This window comes from Budorcas taxicolor, chromosome 2 (assembly GCF_023091745.1).
Source record: "Budorcas taxicolor isolate Tak-1 chromosome 2, Takin1.1, whole genome shotgun sequence".
Lineage (NCBI taxonomy): Eukaryota > Metazoa > Chordata > Mammalia > Artiodactyla > Bovidae > Budorcas > Budorcas taxicolor.
In genome coordinates, this window is record NC_068911.1 from 75,630,987 (window position 1) to 75,650,422 (window position 19,436).

The window sequence follows — 19,436 nt, forward strand, 5'->3', positions numbered from 1 at the left end:
AACTTTCTCATACAGTGTGGGATTCAATTTACTAATACTTTATTCAGGATTTTGAATCTATATTTTTTAGTGAAAAGGCTGTAATTTTCTTTCACTTAGTGTGTTTACATCCAAATTAGGATTACCAATTCTGAATATCTCAAAACTGAAAATGTTGCATTAAAAAAAACCCACAATTTTAAAAGAAAAAGCTGGGAGAAGATACATGCACAATATTGTTGGCACCCCAGATATATAAATAACTCTCACAATAAGAAAAAGACTAACAACCAAAATCAAATGGGCAAAGGATTAAAAAATGAGATTAACAGAGGACAATCAAAATATTTAATTATATTCATTAAACATTATAAAAAGATCCACATCACTATATATTAAGTTAATGCAAATCTATACAATAATTACATACCATTTTAAAACTCACAAGAACATCAAAAATTTAAAAAGAAACTAAGTCCTGATGTTAACAATGCAGAACAGGAATTCCATCTCAGCTGGTGGAAGTGTAATTGGGACTATCAGTTTCTAGAGCAATTTGGAAATATTTAGTGAAGTTCAATATATGCAAGAACTACTTCCTAACAACTCTAGAAAAATGGTCATTTAATATGCTCTACAAGAGTGCAAAATTGGAAATAATCTTAAGGGCTTCCCTGGTGACAAGATGATAAAGAATCCATCTGCAATGCAGGAGACCTGGGTTCAATCCTTGGGTTGGGACGACTCCTGGAGGGGGGCATAGCAACCCACTCCAGTATTTTTGCCTGGAGAATCCCTACAGACAGAGGAGCCTGGTGGGCCACAGCCCATAGGGCCACAAAGAGATGGACTCAGCTGAGTGAATAAGTACACAGCGCAGGAGGATGGCTAACTGAACTACTGAGACAGATAAAATGAATATGCTGTATCTACATACAACATAATAATATTGAAACAGTATACTGGGTAGACAAACAATAATGCTAACAGGAAAACAGTGCAGTTTGGGACCATCTTTATAAATCTTGAAAATATACATATCATTATATATTGTTTGGGCTTCCCTGGTGGCTCAGCTGCTAAAGAATCCACCGGCAATGCGAGAGCCCTGGGTTCAATTCCTGGGTTGGGAAGATCCCCTGGAGAAGGGAAAGGCTAACCACTACAGTATTCTGGCCAGGAGAATTCCGTGAACTATATAGTCCATGGTGTCACAAAGAGTCAGACACAACTGAGCGACTTTCACTTCACTTCATATATTGTTTACAGCTGCACATGAATGAATTAAAATATAAAGCATGCCTACAAAAGATGCACACAAGCTTCATGAATTAGTTGAGTCTAGCAATGAAGCGAAAGGAATGAGGAAGGGCAAAGGGATGTCTATTGTGGCGTTAAATGCTTATTTTTGCAATTTGAAAAAATATGACAAAATAGTAACGCTTGTTACTTTGATAGTGGAGAATATATGAAGTTTATAATTCTCTTTAGGTTTTTCTACGTTTTTAAAATGTTTCAGAGTTTTAAATAAATATTTATGAAAAAGAACCTCTTTAATTATTTGATAAGAAGATGTTATATTACCATTCTTACAGTCCCTGAAACTGTTCTCGATGTATTCTCTTCGTGGTTGAATATTCTCTGGGCCTGTCTCCTCATCTTAGGGTAACAGGGGTGAACAGAGGGTCATTTAAGATTCTTTGTGGCTCGGATACTGCAGGTGCCTTTTCTTTCCCATCCCCTGACACTCCTCCTAACCCCCTTTTATGGTTCATTACCTGACTCCACTATCCTTCCATCTTCCTTTCCTTTCTGTAAGTCATCTATTCTGAAAACAGCTGACAAAAGCATGCTTAGTAAACAACTCTGCTAAAACTTTAGAAAAGTTTTTTGTTTATTTTCCATTTAAAACTCTTAGCTTTTCATGGGTCATCTCTGACATAAAACAAGTAGAGGGAGCAGGAGAAGGTGGCAATAGAAAAGAGGCTCCGTGAGTGCCTTCTTACCTGGGTATCAGATTTCAGCCAAGGGGCAGCTAATTTGGGAATGGACAAGAATGAGGCCATCTTAACTCTGTGCCATCTGGGCAGGTCAGCGTGGGCACAATAAACTGCACTTTGTAACTGGAGGTTGGGTGGGAGGGTTGAAAAAAAAAGGGGGGAGGGGCGAAATACGGGAAGAGAGGGCTACCCTGTCTCAAAAAACTCCCTGTGGCATCTCCGCCTCAGCAGGAAGGTGCGTTTGTCTGGGCAAACCCGGAGGGGAAAGCGCCTCGACTGCAGCGGCCGAGTTGGAGCGGTAGCCCGCGGGAGGAGGGGCGAATCGCTTCGGCAGAGCCTCCAGCCGACTCGCTCCCGGCGCGCAGACGCCGGGCTCGGAGGTCGCGGAGGAGTCGAGGACCCGCGCCCGCGAACCTTCCACCTGCCGAAGACCCGGGTGCAGCCATGGGCTACGCGGGGCGGAGGCCCGTCATCCCGCCGCAGGTAAAGCTGGGGATGGGACAGGTTCTGAAGGCAGGACCGTTCACGTTTCCTTCACCTGCAGGAGTTCAGCTGCCTTCACCTGGGGTCTTGATTTAGCACCAAGATTGAGGGCAGGAAGAGAAGGGAGCAGCGGAGGATGAGATGATTAGATAACATCACCTACTCAGTGGACGTAAGTTTGAGCAAACTCCGGGAGATAGTGGAGGGCAGGGAAGCCTGGCGTGCTGCTGTCCACGGATGGCAGAGTCAGACACGACAGCGACTGAACAACAAGGTTCTCCAGGAGAAAAAAAATTGTCTTGATCTTTTTTTTCGGGGAGGGAGGCGGGGAGGGGGTCAGGCACTTTTCAATATAACCCCTTTCATTTCACACACACACACAAAATCACATCATTTGCTCCCTGGGAGATCCTGTACTCTAGAAGTTCAGGCAGCAGTCCACAAACTTGGCACAGCTGTAATTCGCACATTTTAGGATGGAATGTGTTCAGAAGCTCTGAATTACTAAATATTATTGTTACTTTTTATTATTATCTTCATCTTCTTACCATTATTGACATTACTTGTTATTATTACTAATACCGTGTTAGTCTCGTACATTGCGTATTTATCTTAAAATTTTCAAAATTTTTGATCTAAGTCTTTATTTAATCGCATTTTTATATACTGAAATAGAGCCATCAAGATGACAGAGAAACCCTGGTTTCTGAACATAAGCACAAAGGGAAAACTTGTCGTCAGTCTGCTGCCATTTTTAATGTTGTCAACTCAATTATAGGGTCTGGTATAATAGGTAAGTGTTTGACTTTTTTTTAATTTTTCAATGAAAAGGCCAAATTTAAGACATTTATTATGTTGCTAGTATTCATAGACTACTTTTAAAGGAAAAAAATTTAAATTATAAAATTGGTAATTTTTTTTCATAAAAGCCTTCCTGTTTTCCAGTGTACACACCATCAGTCTCTTATACGAAAGATAGGGTGGTGATTCACACACTCTTTCTACACTTGAGAGTATCCTCCGTGTGTGGTAGATTAAGGTGAAGCTGCAGATGTAAGATAACTAAAAAATTTTTTTCATGGGCTGTATGTGAGTTGATAATGTTACCAAGTTTACCTTTTCCCCTGTTTCGGGACTATCTACTGTTACTTGAATCATCTTTCTATAACCTTTTGGAGGTGTAAAACCTCCAGCTATTTGGATATATTGCAGATACAAAACTTTAATGTGAAAACATAGCAATTTTGTGAAAAATCAAATCCATGTAATATTTCCTTACCCACTTATATAGTATTAAAATTTAAAGTCCAAACTTATTATGATATATTAATTTTAACTGTAATCAGTAAATAGAAATTGTTTTTAAATGGATTATTAAAACAAAGGAGCCAAGTAATCAGAATTGAAAGAAATGAGCTGCTCATATTTTCCCAGTCTGAAGCCAGGGGTAAATTTCTGGCAAAATTAAGTGCGTTGCATTATAATAATAAAGGCAGCTATTTTTTTTTTCAGTGCTTCTTATTCTTTTTGTTATTTGAAAACATCCAATTTAAGGAAAAGCTGAGACAAATCAAAATCCTGCAGATGCTCCTTGAGACTATTACTTTTTCCCTATAAAGTTTTGACGTTTTAGTCAGAGTCATCTGGATTGAGTTACTTCTCTTGACTTTCTCAGACTGATGTGTTTCTTGATTTTATTTTCCATATATAGGCAATTTTTTTCATATGGTAGATAAAATGTAGGAACTGACGCAAAGTAATAACTGCTGCTGCTGCTGCTGCTAAGTCACTTCAGTCATGTCCGACTCTGTGCGACCCCATAGACAGCAGCCCACTAGGCTCCTCTGTCCCTGGGATTCTCCAGGCAAGAACACTGGAGTGGATTGCCCTTTCCTTTTCCAATGCGTGAAAGTGAAAAGTGAAAGTGAAGTCGCTCAGTCGTGCCCGACTCTTAGCGACCCCATGGACTGCAGCCTACCAGGCTCCTTCGTCCATGGGATTTTCCAGGCAAGAGTACTGGAGTGGGTTGCCATTGCCTTCTCTGAAAGTAATAGCAAGTAGGGGCAAAGATTTGTTTGAAATTCTGCCTCCATGTGCCCTAGAGGTGTAGGCAGAATCCCGGAGTTAATTCCTAATATGAATACTTTAAGCTGATCCATGTCAGCAACCTTGACAAGTACCTCTTAATTAGGCTCAGCAAATTTTTTAAAGGGGAAGGTTTTCAGGGAATAAAGCATCCTGGGTAGAAATAGTTTATTTACATTTTATTTTAAATGTTTCATTGTACACAATCTAAAATTGCCCATTTTCCCCCCCAAAAAAGTTCATAATAAATAATGTTATATACTCACTTCAGCTTTATAAAAAATACCTTTGCCTTCTTATTTTCCTCTCCTTTTCCTACAGTGTTGCCCGTCTTGACCCCAGAGGTAGTCTTTCCTCGAATCTCATAACCTTTCTATTCTTTTTTATTTTCTAAGATTTTTTTTTTTTTTGGTGTGGACCATTTTTAAAGTTTTTTATTGAATTTGTTACAATATTGGGTTTTTTTTTTAATTTTTATTTTTACTTTATTTTGCTTTACAATACTGTATTGGTTTTGCCATACATTGTCATGAATCAGCCACGGGTGTACATGAGTTCCCAATCCTGAACCCCCCTCCCACCTCCCACCCTATATCATCTCTCTGGATCATCCCCGTGCACCAGCCCCAAGCATCCTGTATCCTGTATTGAACATAGACTGGCGATTCGTTTCTTACATGATAGTATACATGTTTCAATGCCATTCTCCCAAATCATCCCACCCTCTCCCTCTCCCACAGAGTCCAAAAGTCCATTCTAAACATCTGTGTCTCTTTTGCTATCTCGCATAGAGGGTTATCATTACCATCTTTCTAAATTCCATATATATGCGTTAGTATCTGTATTGGTGTTTTTCTTTGTGGCTTACTTCACTCTGTATAATAGGCTCCACTTTCATCCACCTCATTAGAACGGATTCAAATGTATTCTTTTTAATGGCTGAGTAATACTCCATTGTGTATATGTACCACCGCTTTCTTATCCATTCATCTGCTGATGGACATCTAGGTTGTTTCCATGTCCTGGCTATTATAAACAGTGCTGCGATGAACGTTGGGGTGCACGTGTCTCTTTCAATTCTGGTTTCCTCAGTGTGTGTGCCCAGCAGTGGGATTGCTGGGTCATAAGGCAGTTCTATTTGCAGTTTTTTAAGGAATCTCCACACTGTTCTCCATAGTGGCTGTACTAGTTTGCTTTCCTACCAACAGTGTAAGAGGGTTCCCTTTTCTCCACACCCTCTCCAGCATTTATTGCTTATAGACTTTTGGATCGCAGCCATTCTGACTGGTGTGAAATGGTACCTCATTGTGGTTTTGATTTGCATTTCTCTGATAATGAGTGATGTTGAGCATCTTTTCATGTGTTTGTTAGCCATCCGTATGTCTTCTTTGGAGAAATGTCTATTTAGTTCTTTGTCCCATTTTTTGATTGGGTCATTTATTTTTCTGGAATTGAGCTGCAGGAGTTGCTTGTATATTTTTGAGATTAGTTGTTTGTCAGTTGCTTCATTTGCTATTATTTTCTCCCATTCAGAAGGCTGTCTTTTCACCTTGCTTATAGTTTCCTTTGTTGTGCAGAAGCTTTTAATTTCAATTAGATCCCATTTGTTTATTTTTGCTTTTATTTCCAGTATTCTGGGAGGTGGGTCATAGAGGATCCTGCTGTGATTTATGTCGGAGAGTGTTTTGCCTATGTTCTCCTCTAGGAGTTTTATAGCTTCTGGTCTTACATTTAGATCTTTAATCCATTTTGAGTTTATTTTTGTGTATGGTGTTAGAAAGTGATCTAGTTTCATTCTTTTAGAAGTGGTTGACCAGTTTTTCCAGCACCACTTGTTAAAGAGATTGTCTTTAATCCATTGTATATTCTTGCCTCCTTTGTCGAAGATAAGGTGTCCATAAGTGTGTGGATTTATCTCTGGGCTTTCTATTTTGTTCCATTGATCTATGTTTCTGTCTTTGTGCCAATACCATACTGTCTTGATGACTGTGGCTTTGTAGTGGAGCCTGAAGTCAGGCAGGTTGATTCCTCCAGGTCCATTCTTCTTTCTCAAGATTGCTTTGGCTATTCGAGGTTTTTTGTATTTCCATACAAATTGTGAAATTATTTGTTCTAGCTCTGTGAAAAATACCGCTGGTAGCTTGATAGGGATACAATATTGTTTTTGTTTTATGTTTTGGTGTTTTGGCTGGGAAGTATCCTTGGTTTGACCCCCAGGGATCAAACCCACACTCTCTGCATTGAAAAGTGAAGTCTTAACCACTGGACTGTTGGAGAAGTCCCCCAAACCTTCTAGACTCATCATTGTCTCTGTTTTCCCAGCCAGCCTGTAAGGAGAGCTCTGGGTCATTACTCTCCACATATTCTAGGTCAGGTGTCCCCGCACCCTGAGAGTGAAAGTTGCTCAGTCTTGTCTGACTCTTTGTGACCCCATGGACTATACAGTCCCTGGAATTCTCCAGGCCAGAATACAGGAGTGGGTAGCCTTTCCCTTCTCCAAGGGATCTTCCTAACACAGGGACTGAAGCCAGGTCTCCCACATTGCATGCGGATTCTGGTAAAACCCTGAAATGAACATTATTTGTGTGAATTGGCATCTGTTTTTCATGTGATGCTTTCTTATCGTATTTTTCTACCTCATAAACTCACTCTAGTGACATGTCCTTAATTTACAACATTTTATGCTGCAGTTACTATTATAATGCTAACATTTAATTTTAGTATTCAGATGCACTGTTTACAGCTATCTCATATAAATATGTTAATATTCTTAACCTATTGTATACAGTAATTGGGGGAAAACCTCTCTATTTGCATGTTTTATTAATGTGATGGGTGGCACATTTTTTTTTTTCCAGGATTGCCTTATTCAATGAAGCAAGCTGGCTTTCCTCTGGGAATATTGCTTTTATTCTGGGTTTCATATGTTACAGGTAAAAAATTCTATATAATTATTTATTCCTGCAACTTAAATTATGCAATGATTGTTTTATACAAACACACAGATACATCCCCTGTAACTGAATTTCCTAACTAAAAAGTACATCAAAGAATCCGAAAGAATTTAGACGTTTATGACTGAGGAGATTTACTTTTCTTGCTAATCCTCTGAGCAGATTAGAAGAGTGTTATATATTACCAGGCCTAAATCCTTTTCATGTGCCGTTTTCACTTTCTGCCAATAGTGGTAGGTGGAGGAGTCATTTTAAAGACTGATTAAGGCTGAGACTGTACTCTGAAAATATAGATGTCAGCAATTCCTTTCCCACAAAAAACATGGACAGGTGCACATGAATGAACAACCTCTTCAAGCTCTGTTCATGAAGATGGCACCAAGAGCCCAGGTTCTCAGCCAGTGGGGGTTCCCACACCACCACCACCCCCCCTGCCAGTCTTCAGAGGCAGCAGTAAGGCACTTCTGTATCCCTTTTGTCCCGCTTCCCACTTTTCATGTAATAAGTTCATTTACACCTATGTTTGGGCACTTCCCCATCTAAGTACAGGCTTTACAACTAGTCATCTTATCTTACTGTGTTCGCATCCCTGCCCTGTCGTCCCCCCAGTACCCCTCATGACAAATACAAAGGCTTTCCTCTGCCTTAGGATCTCTGTGACACAGACCGTCCTCCCCACCTCTGCACTGGTGGCTGCTGTGGGCTGCTATGTGTGATCACCAAGCTGCCTTTTACCAGGTGATGCGAAACACCTCAATGGTCCCCTTCGGTGGAGTGGCAACCCGGGCCTCAAGAGAGTCATCTTCCTATGAGGCTATGAATCCCAGCCATCATTTCCCCAAATGACTGCTAGAAACCCCAAAGCTGGCCTCCTTGCCCCCAGGAGGGACCCATGTGTGGCACAGTTGGAGCTGCAGAGCACCACCCCCGCCGGGCTGGGCTGCCTCCGGTCTCCACCAAGACATTGTCCTTTTGAGCTATGCCCCTGGCTTATCTTTTCACTCTCCACCTCCTGAGAGTTCTCCTTTAAATCCCATGCCCAAGAGTCTCTGTGTTAGCTCTACTTCTGGAGACTCTAAGATGCCATCCCCTATAAAATCTCAGTCTTCCAAAACCAACCTGTAACTCAGCCATCTTTCCTGAGGCTGAGAAATAAAGTGAAGATTGCCTCAGAGCCTACACTCCTTCCTCCCTGCTGTCTTCTCATTACCCCCAACCCCCCAAACCTAAGCTGCTTTTAGCTTCTACAGCTCTTAATTTGTAGCTTAAGTAATAGGAAATCTGTAACTTGGTGCTTATTCGGAGTTGCTGGTGTTTAATTTTTATTTTATTCAAGAGAACATTTAGCACACTAAAAAAATCCCATTTAAGGATTTACCTTTATTGTTTTTAATTTCTTGTTTCCCAGTCAATCAGTATGAACAAATAATTAATTTCCTCCCAGGCATAATAACCATGGCTTATTTAAGTGCACTGTGAACATTTGCACACATCGTAAACCAGAAGGTAGAAAAAAAATTAAATATATATCACCTAAAATCTCAACCAACACTTGAGGAGAATGAATAGTTCCTTAAAGCAAAGTCACATTATACATACGCAGATCATTATGTGAATGTTTTTCAACTGATGCTGTATATAAACCTACAGCAGTGTCTAGGAGCAGGCCTTTCCCAAGTCATATATTACAAAATTACTAATCAGTGGAAATTAGTTACTCTTATTAATTTAGTTGCATGATGAAAATCCTTGCATAGTTTTGATAAATAAAGGATGACTATGCAGAAGCAAAAAAAAAAATTATAGACTATGATTCTTTTTTGTTTCTTAATTAGGATTTTAAGAGCAAAATCTACAAATAGGGTTATAATATTGAGTTATTCTTTAAATTGATGCTGTAATTATATAATTGTTTGTCTCTACAGTTATTCTTTTGTCTTTTTAAGGCCTTTGTCTTTTTAATGAGATATGTCCAGTTCAACAAATGGTGTTACTAAGCTCTGTTTTCATGTTTGTGAAATGTTGGGGAAAAAGAAAGAATTGTAAATATTTACAGCAAATGATTTTTAATTTGCTTTAAGGTTCTCATATTTGTTGATTACAGTTAAATAATTTTTATTGTCTAAGCCTATGGAACGATGTAAAAGAAAATTCACCTGTTGAATAACATAGATTCATTCATGGTTTATCTGTGATTTGCATATAATATACTTAAAGCAAGATCAAAATGTTATAATGAAAGGAAATGTTATGATGATTGATATTTGAGATTCCTAAAACTTTTGAGAGATTTATTTATAGCCTGTATTTTACATGTAAATGAAAGCATCTATTATTGACTAAATTCTTAGCAAATTGTTACTTTTAAGCAATACATTTTGACCTTTGTAAAATTTAGCAGTCTCATTCCAACCACACAGTTCTTCATCAAAACTTCACAGCATCTGTGAAATTGGTTACCTCCTATTACCAGTCCTCACTGATTCTCTTCCTTGGCCAGTAAGTTGCTGTTTAATTTTCCTGCCTTTAGCCTATATCCTTAACTTTCTAGTCTCTCCTTCGTATTACAAGAGTTATCTTCATAAAACCTCAGCCTGATGTGTTATTTCCCAAGTCAAAATGTTCCAAAACTTTGTGATGACCATAGGAAAAAAAAATTCATTTAAATTCTTTTGTGGTTCAGCACAGTCTGCACTTTTAGTCTCAACCCCTACTAATCTGACCTCTCTTTCACCCTGTCACTGCCACTGCCTTGTGTGGGACTTGGATCTTAGCCATTCTGTATGATTCCATTACCCACATATAGACTATGCCGAACTGACTACCTATGGATAGTACCCCTGCTTGACATTATTTTTTCTTCTCTACCTGGTAAAAGCCTGTTTATCCTTCAGGACACTACTCAACTCATATGTGACGGTTTTTCTACTGTTAAACAAAGGATATAGGATGAATTACTATGTCATTTGTGCTTGTAGAATATTTTAAAATTTGTTTATTAGGTTACTTTATCATATTAAATTTCTATCAGATACGTAGACATCTAGCAATCTTGCTTTGCTGATCATTGATTCATTCAATAGAGTTTTACTAACACTGCTGCCATTATAGCAATAAAGAACATTTTTCCTGCCACATGAAGCTCACAATGTAGTATGTTAGGCAGAAAAAGAAGCACATAGTTGTGACCTTCATAAAAAAATACCATAATATAAATATGTGCATGACAATAAGGATTCTGGCATTTAACCTAGCCTCAAAGGAGCAGGCATGTTTTGGGGAGGAAAAGACCCCTTCACTGACTATTTTTGAAAAAATGAGAGTGAGCAAAGAAAATAAAAGGATGCTCTAAGCTGATAGAAATGTGGAAATGCAAAAGAGAACGTGTAAGTCATTCTGTCTGGCTAAAGTATAGGGTTGATATTGGTAAGAGGGAATATACAAAGTTAGAGAGGTCTGCAGAGGCATTTATGAAGGCTCCCTTGTAATGATAATCATTACCATTTCCTGATGACTGGCCTGACTGCAGCCACTATAGTTAATCTTTCTGACTCCATGGAGTAGGTATGCATGTTTTACTTTTTATGAAGGTGGAAATTGAGACTTTGGCAGGTTAAAATGATTTGCCTAAGGTCAGTAGTTACTGGCGGAGAAGGCAATGACACCCCTCTCCGGTACTCTTGCCTGGAAAATCCCATGGATGGAGGAGCCTGGTAGGCTGCAGTCCATAGGTCGCTGAGGGTCGGACACGACTGAGCGACTTCACTTTCACTTTTCACTTTCATGCACTGAAAAAGGAAATGGCAACCCACTCCCGTGTTCTTGCCTGGAGAATCCCAGGAACGGGGGAGCCTGGTGGGCTGCTGTCTATGGGGTCGCACAGAGTCGGACACAACTGAGGCGACTTAGCAGCAGCAGCAGTTACTGGCAACAGAGTTGAGATTTTGGTTAAACGCATATATGGATTCTGGGGCTAGACTACCAGGGTCTGAGTCCTGTCTCTTCCTTATGAGCCCTGTGACGTTTAGCAGTTTGCTTAAACTTCTGTGCCTCACTTTTCTTATCTGTCAAATGGAGGATTGTAATAGCACCTACGTAGGGTTTTAGTGATGGTTTGAGCGCTGAAGAATTGATGCTTTTGAACTGTTGTGTTGGAGAAGACTCTTGAGAGTCCCTTGGACTGCAAGGCGATCCAACCAGTCCATTCTGAAGGAGATCGACCCTGGAATTTCTTTGGAAGAAATGATGCTAAAGCTGAAACTCCAGTACTTTGGCCACCTCATGCGAAGAGTTGACTCATTGGAAAAGACCCTGATGCTGGGAAGGATTGGGGGCAGGAGGAGAAGGGGATGACAGAGGATGAGATGGCTGGATGACATCACTGACTCAATGGACACAAGTCTGAGTGAACTCCGGGAGCTGGTGATGGACAGGGAGGCCTGGAGTGCTGCGATTCATAGGGTCACAAAGAGTCAGACACGACTGAGCGACTGAAATGAACTGAACTGAACTGAAACATGTCAATAAATATAAAGCATTTAGGAAAAGGCTTACCCACAGAAAGTGTTAAGTATTTGCTAGTGTTTTTGTGGTTATCATCATTACCGTCATTCTCATCAGTTTCCAAATGCAATGCTTTTTCTGACATCATATGCAGCCTATAGAAAATAACTAAAAATAGCACAAGTTTTCATTCCTTTAGCATCTGTAGCATGCCAGGCATCGTGGTAGGCATTTGAACATCATCTCATCATCCTCATAGACTCTTCAAGGTTAAGGTATTGCCTTACTTTTCAGATGAGACTCAGACTTTCATTCAAGATCCCACAGCTAATAAACATTTTTTCTGAGAAAAATTATGAAAAGAGTTGATTTTTATTCAAAACCATTAGAGGATTTTCCTGGAGGATTTTAAGCAGAAGACATGGTCATATTTATGCTATGGTCGTATTCATCTGGTGAGAGAGAAAATGTCTGGAAAGTACTGGTAAGGAGAGGATGGGGAATGAGAGAACTAGTAGGAGTTTTTGCAGTAATCCAGGCAAGAAGTAATAGAGGGGTAAACCCTTCAAGCAGGTTAGAGATCAGACAGGAGATAGAGCTGAATAATTTATGATGCGGTAGTTAATGGATTTAGGGGCCAAAGGAAAATAGAAGGTGGTGGATAATGGGAAATATAGTGTGACTCTCAAGTTTCTCTTGATACTGTTCACAGTTTGGAGAAATATGAATGCAGAAGCAGGCTCCAGAACAAATATGTAAATTAGAATTTGGACACCTAAATCAAGATGCCTACAAGATCTTCAAGGTGAAATATTTACTAGACAGCTAGACACAGCAATCTGGAGGTTTGGGTAAGTTCTGACTGGAGATACAAATTCAGGAGTTCCTAACATCTGTGTGAAAATTGAAGCCATGGCCATGAATAAGATCACAGTAAGACATCTGGAAGAGTGAGGGAAAAAAATCCCAGAATCCAGGATTTGGAAGAGTTAAAGAAACTGGTGAAAAAACTAAGTATAAATGGCTCAAAAGGTAGGAGGAAATCCAAGAGAAACTGGTGTCAGAAAGGAAAATGCTACTGAAAAGGCAAATACAATTAAGAGGTTTCTACTGGATTTATCAACTTGGAGCTCATTGATGAACTTGTTAAAAGAAATTTCAAAGACCTGAGAGAATCACGGTGGAAATGATGTTGCGGTGATTTGTATTTTCTTCTTTGTACGCTAATACATTTCTGAATAACGTAAAAGACAAAAAAAGTCACTTGTAATAGAAACATGAGCAAGACTAAAAGTAAGAATTTCTTTTGCTTACTGTAATTTTCTTACACTAAAAAGTAAGAATCATACCTTCTGCACAATTGTGTATCTAGTAGAGCTGCAGTATTATTCAATGCTCAAAAAGCATTGAGTTAAATGAGAGAGAGACTAAGTTTTCATTATACATTTTTCTGTATATTTGTATCTTCAATTTCAACTCTAAAATTGGAACTTAAATCTCTAAACAGTAAATTTCAAAAAAATTCTTAGAGTAGCCTGTTAACCCGGGGAAGGTGATGGCACCCCACTCCAGTACTCTTGCCTGGAAAATCCCATGGACGGAGGAGCCTGGTGGGCTGCAGTCCATGGGTTCGCGAAGAGTTGGACACGACTGAGCAACTTCACTTTCACTTTTCACTTTCATGCATTGGAGAAGGAAATGGCAACCCACTCCAGTGTTCTTGCCTGGAGAATCCCAGGGACGGGGGAGCCTGGTGGGCTGCCGTCTATAGGGTCGCATAGAGTTGGACACGACTGAAGCAACTTAGCAGCAGCAGCAGCAGCCTGTTAACCATAATGATTATAAAACAAAGATATTAATTGTACTCTGTTATGAAACAAATTATCTGATTCTCCTCATTCTATTTTTTTTCTGAATGTTTAACAGCACGTTTTATTCTCAGTCTTCACATGTTGAATGCCTGTGAAATATTGGATAATCTAACTTCTGTTGCTTGAACATTTGAGCCACATCCTATTAATAGTTGTTGCATTGGTTATGTTAGGAAAGTGAAATAGAAAACTGAAGCTTTAACTTCATTGCATGGATATGTTAAGTCTGTTTGCATCTTGATTAAAAAATATATAACTGGAAGCAGTACAGCTTCATGAAAGATAATGTTTTATGAAAATAAAGTAAGCCTCGCCATGGTAATTTACTTTAGCACTGAACTCTTCTTTGAAGCTTGTGTTTTTCTTTAAGTCAAAATATTTTTTAAAAAACTAATCTGACATTTTTTTAATGGTTATTTTTGCCACAGATTTTTCCCTCATTCTGTTGATAAAAGGGGCTGCCCTTTCTGGAACAGACACTTACCAGTCTTTGGTCAATAGAACTTTTGGCTTTCCAGGATATCTCTTACTCTCTGTTCTACAATTTTTGTATCCTTTCATTGGTAAGGATGAATATGAACATGAATATTATAATTACTTTCATAAATACACAACCATTTCTGAATAAAATAATTTTAATAGTTGTTAGTCACTAAAGAATATTAATAGTTGAACTATTTTCCACACTGGGTTTTTAGCTATTTTTCCATTGTTTTCTGTTCCTTTTGGTCTGTTTTCTAATTATTTCATTAAAATAAAGTAAGATTGATTTTCACTGGATTAATGCTTGTAATTCCGTAGTTTGGTGAAGAATATTAAGTTGACCAAAAAATTCATTTGGATTTTTCCATAAGCTGTTATAGAAAAACCCAAACAAACTTTTTTGACCAACCCTGTAGAATGATCTGGGAATAAAAGTAAATGAGAGAAATAATAGATTTCTTCTAAGCTAAAATTTTTTTGAAAAACTAAGGATTTGTGGAAGTCATGTCCAAGGCCAACATGCTACTTTAAGTTTGCACCCAATACTTCTAAAATAAGTAATGTGTTAACATTCACCAATGGCTGAATTGATTTCATTTTAAAAATTAATAACAGAAGCTGTTATTCAAACCACAAGTTCCTTATGTCTCTACAGAAGGCTAAGAATATTTCCCCAAAATATTGCTTTTGAAGTCGTCACAATTTTGTGTTATTTTTCCTCACTTTGAGCAATACATGTGTTCCTAAAGAGTATTTGGACACTGAACTTTAATAACACAACAAATCGCATTTTAAATGCCTACCAAAACTCACTATTATTTAAAGATGTTCTGAAAAGAATCAAAGTGAAAATCTTTGTAATGCAAATTGATATTCTCCCACAAATCTGCTGTCTGGTTATTTTTAAAGTCTTACATATTTGTAATCAAAGTAAATATTTGAAAGTAAGCTTATGCCACTATTAGAGAAGTGATAACTGTTTACTTTCAAAATATTCAAGGTGAAATATATGATGATTTATTGGTGACTGTTGTTTTGTGTTTTTAGCTATGATAAGTTACAACATAATAACTGGAGATACTTTGAGCAAAGTTTTGCAAAGAATCCCTGGAGGTACGTCAATATATTTATTTTATATAGTTATTCATAATTAATCATAATAATTTGAAAGTATATATTTGCAAGTGGAGGAATTGGATGACTTCAGATATCCAGTGATATCTACAATCCAATCTGATTCTAAAGTATTAATCCACTTTTATGTATAATTTAGTTCTAATTTAGCTATTTAAATATTATTATTTATGCTACATAAATGCTACATATCACCAACTCTCTGTGTATCACTTTTTCATGAACTATTTATGCTACACCATTTCTTAAACAAGCAAGCTAACCTTTGTCCCCATTATTTGTATTACAGTATAATTTAATGTAGTAAAACTAACCCTTTTTCATGTATAGTTCGGTAAGTTTTGACAAATTATCCAGTCATACAACCACAGCCACAATCAAAATATAGAACAAGTCCATTATCTCCCCAAATTTTCCTCATTCCCCTTTGTTGTCAAATGTTCCCTCATCTCCAGCAGTTGGAAACTGCTGATCTGACTTCTCGTCCTGCTTTCGCTTTTCCCAGAATGCCAACGAAAAGGCATCTTGTAGTAGCCAGCCTTTAGGGGTCTGGCCTCTTCCACTTAGCATATTAAATGTGTGTGGGGGTTTGTTAGCGATGTACTCCTTTTTTTTTCTTTGCTGAGGAGTTTTCTGTTATATAGATATAAACAGTTTATCTGTCATTCAGTTGAGGGGCATTTGGATTGTTTCGTGTTTGACTTGATTATGAAAATGCCTCTGTGAACATTTTAGCAGACCTTTTCAAAATTTGCCAAAGCTCCACTCCCCATTCATCCTTTCACCATATCATGGCTATTTGAGTAATTTAGAGATTGTGAGTCTTTTTGTTTTGAAAGTTCTTCTTCTAAGCCACGTAATCTCCAGTAGGAAATATTCTCTAAAGGGGCAAAGGAAGGCAGAAGCAGGAAACCTGAGTTGGAGGCAAACTACTGTAACACCATGTGAGTTATAAGTGGATCCTTGATGCTGTTATTTCATAGAACCATGAATAGGCTTCATGGTTCTATGAAACTTATTCAAAATTGTCATTTATGTATCACTTTATAGTAATTGTCATTTTCATAATTAAATATTTGACTACTTGGGTCACTGGTATTATTCATATCTAATATAATAATTATTGTATTTCAGTTGATCCTGAAAACTTGCTTATTGGTCGCCATTTCATTATTGTGCTTTCCACGGTTGTCTTTACTCTGCCTTTGTCCTTGTATCGCGATATAGCGAAGCTTGGAAAGGTAATTTTTACGTTTTAAATAAGCAAAGAGATGCATTATGTTACCTGCATTAACTTTGTAAAACTACTGCCTATATGACCAAATTCTTAATTACCATATTCATCTTTAGTTTCTTTTAGTTTGCTTATACTTGTATTAGAGTAAACTTTGTTTGATAGTTTATCTTATTTGGGAGAACTGATAGTTAAATGCTTGATGAATATGAAATGAATAGGTCCCTTTCTTATTCATTTTTTAAGGCAGATATTCTGATATCAGACAGAACACTTTAATTTTAGAAAATATAAAGAACTATATTAAACCAACTCTATTTACTAAAAAAAAATCTATCATTTTTTGTAGATAGTTTAGACAATTTAAAAGTAAATTAACTTTAATGAAGTAAGAATGAATCAGTTAATTTTTTTGTTGTAAATCGGCTTTGTAAATGGCTTAATTTTTTTTTTAATTACAATGTCTATTCTGCCCATTTTTTATCCAGTGAATTTAAATATCAGTATATTGATTGGTTAAGAATCTGGCCAATATTTGTGATTCTTATTGCTAAAGAAAAATGGTGATTTATTTGTAATAAAATCAATCAAATAAGTATTCAACTCACCACATATGCTTATCTCTATACATTAGCCTTTATTTGGCTGTCTTTTTCTCCCTCACTCTCATAAAATGTTTGTATTTTACCCAAAATGTTATTGGCGCTGCATCTACATTATGCCAAGCATTCTGAGGAAAAAAAATTTTTTTAAAGAATGAGTCATATATTTTTTCAGTCTGTTTTGAAAAATCCAACGGTTGATTAATTTTACTTTTCACTGTGATGTTTGTGTGTATACACAGTGGTGAAGCCCCTCCGTCCAGGCAGAGCTGAGAGTGGGGATGATATTCCAGTTTTCTGCCCATGATGTCTTCTTTACATAACAGGGATCCAGAAATAAATTAAAATGTATTAAAAGGGACTTTTTGGGTGAATTATCTGAAATATATGAACTATTTCCCATTTTTTATGTTCAATATAGACATAAATGTTTTCTTCTGAGAGCAAAAGGCAAGGCATTTATGAGAAGACAGCTAATATTCTATCATACTGATAACATTTGAACATTTTGTCCCGAAATATCCCTTACAAATGTCATACTGAAGTATCTAAATAGATCTCCCAATGCAAAGCAGAGTGGTTAGGAACACTTGTCTGGAGTCAGGCTGCGTATCTGAATTCCCCTTCGGCCACTTTCTTGCTGTTTGACCTTGGGATTTTTTTCTTAATATCTCAGTGGATCAGAGGACTCGTAATAAAACCTGCTCTAGTTTAACAACCCAAGAAATAAGATTAATGACAATCAAATGAAATAAAAGCAATTTTATATTTGTCTTATCAGATAAAAAATGCTAAAATGTGTTTATTCATTATAAAAAATTGAGTAGAAACACAAATTTAATGTAATGAGTGAACAGAACACATACACACACAGGCCAGTTTATATTTTGACCTGTTGAAATATTAACAGAAGAGAGAGAAAGTAGCAGAGAAGACTCTGGAAGCGCAGCTGCTGCTGCTCAGTCATGTCTGACTCTTTAGTTAGTTAGTCAGTCAGTTAGTGAAGTCGCTCAGTCGTGTCCGACTCTTTGTGACCCCATGGACTGTAACCCACCAGGCTCCTCCATCCATGGGATTCTCCAGGCAAGAATACTGGAGTGGGTTGCCATTTCCTTCTCCAGGGGATCTTCCTGACCCAGGGATTGAACCCAGATCTCCCGCATTAGAGGCAGACGCTTTAACCTCTGAGCCACCAGGGAAGCAGCTTTGTCCAACCTTTTATGACCCCACAAACTGTAGCCTGCCAGGCTCTTCTGTCCATGGGATTTTCCCAACAAGGATACTACTGTGAGTTGAACCCGTGTCTCCTGAGTCTCCTGCATTGCAACTGGGTTCTTTACCACTGAGCCACTGGGACACATCGACGGGAGAAACTGCATGGGAAAAATGGACTCATAGAGCTGGAAAGCAGAAAGGAAGAAGCAGAAGCATCCCAAAATGTGTGAGCGTGTAGGTGTAGGGGGATGTTGTGTAGGAAGGGCCAGGGTAAGATAAAGACAGTAACAAGAAGCAATTATAGATAGAAAAAAAGCACAAGTCAACACTAAAAACCTGACAAAAAGTGAAAACGTCACTTCACTTTATGAAATAGTCATATTTGGTACTTGCTTTATTTGTGGGAAAAAACTAAGAGTGTGATCTGATAAAAATGATAAGATTATTAACAATTGGTAAGAATAAAATACTAAAGAATTATATCCTAAAAGCTACATAAATTTAGTCAAGTAAAAAGTAAATCACCTAATATTTTCAATAGAATTGTCTCTATTCTAAATTGATGTTATATCTTTACATTTTCTTTTGCAGATCTCTCTTATTTCTACAGTTTTAACAACTCTGATTCTTGGAATTGTAGTGGCAAGGGTAGTTTCACTGGGCCCACACATGTAAGTTTCCTGCTTTATTGGTTGATATTTGACTTATACCCATCATTTAGGCTTTCAGATGATAAACTATAGATGCAGAAAAGTTGTGATAGTACCAGAAGCATCATTTAACTTTAGTATTTGATGAAATGCAAGAACGATTACATTAAAATAGACCTACATTTTCCCTTGGATCCTGCATGGCTGATGAGATTAAACTATGTTTACTTACTTATCATTTTA

At 37.7% G+C, this 19,436-nt stretch overlaps 1 protein-coding gene across 1 annotated transcript in view; it reads left to right on the top strand.

Annotated features, from left to right (window-relative positions):
- Window positions 1–2,423: 2,423 nt before the first annotated feature.
- Window positions 2,424–19,436, top strand: part of SLC38A11 (solute carrier family 38 member 11) — a 63,989-nt gene continuing 46,976 nt past the window's right edge. Inside the window, exons 1-7 of the mRNA XM_052635956.1 lie at window positions 2,424–2,462; window positions 3,138–3,255; window positions 7,406–7,480; window positions 14,304–14,438; window positions 15,406–15,471; window positions 16,627–16,733; window positions 19,135–19,214. Coding sequence (XP_052491916.1) covers window positions 2,424–2,462; window positions 3,138–3,255; window positions 7,406–7,480; window positions 14,304–14,438; window positions 15,406–15,471; window positions 16,627–16,733; window positions 19,135–19,214 — 620 coding nt within the window. The remainder of the gene's footprint in view (window positions 2,463–3,137; window positions 3,256–7,405; window positions 7,481–14,303; window positions 14,439–15,405; window positions 15,472–16,626; window positions 16,734–19,134; window positions 19,215–19,436) is intronic.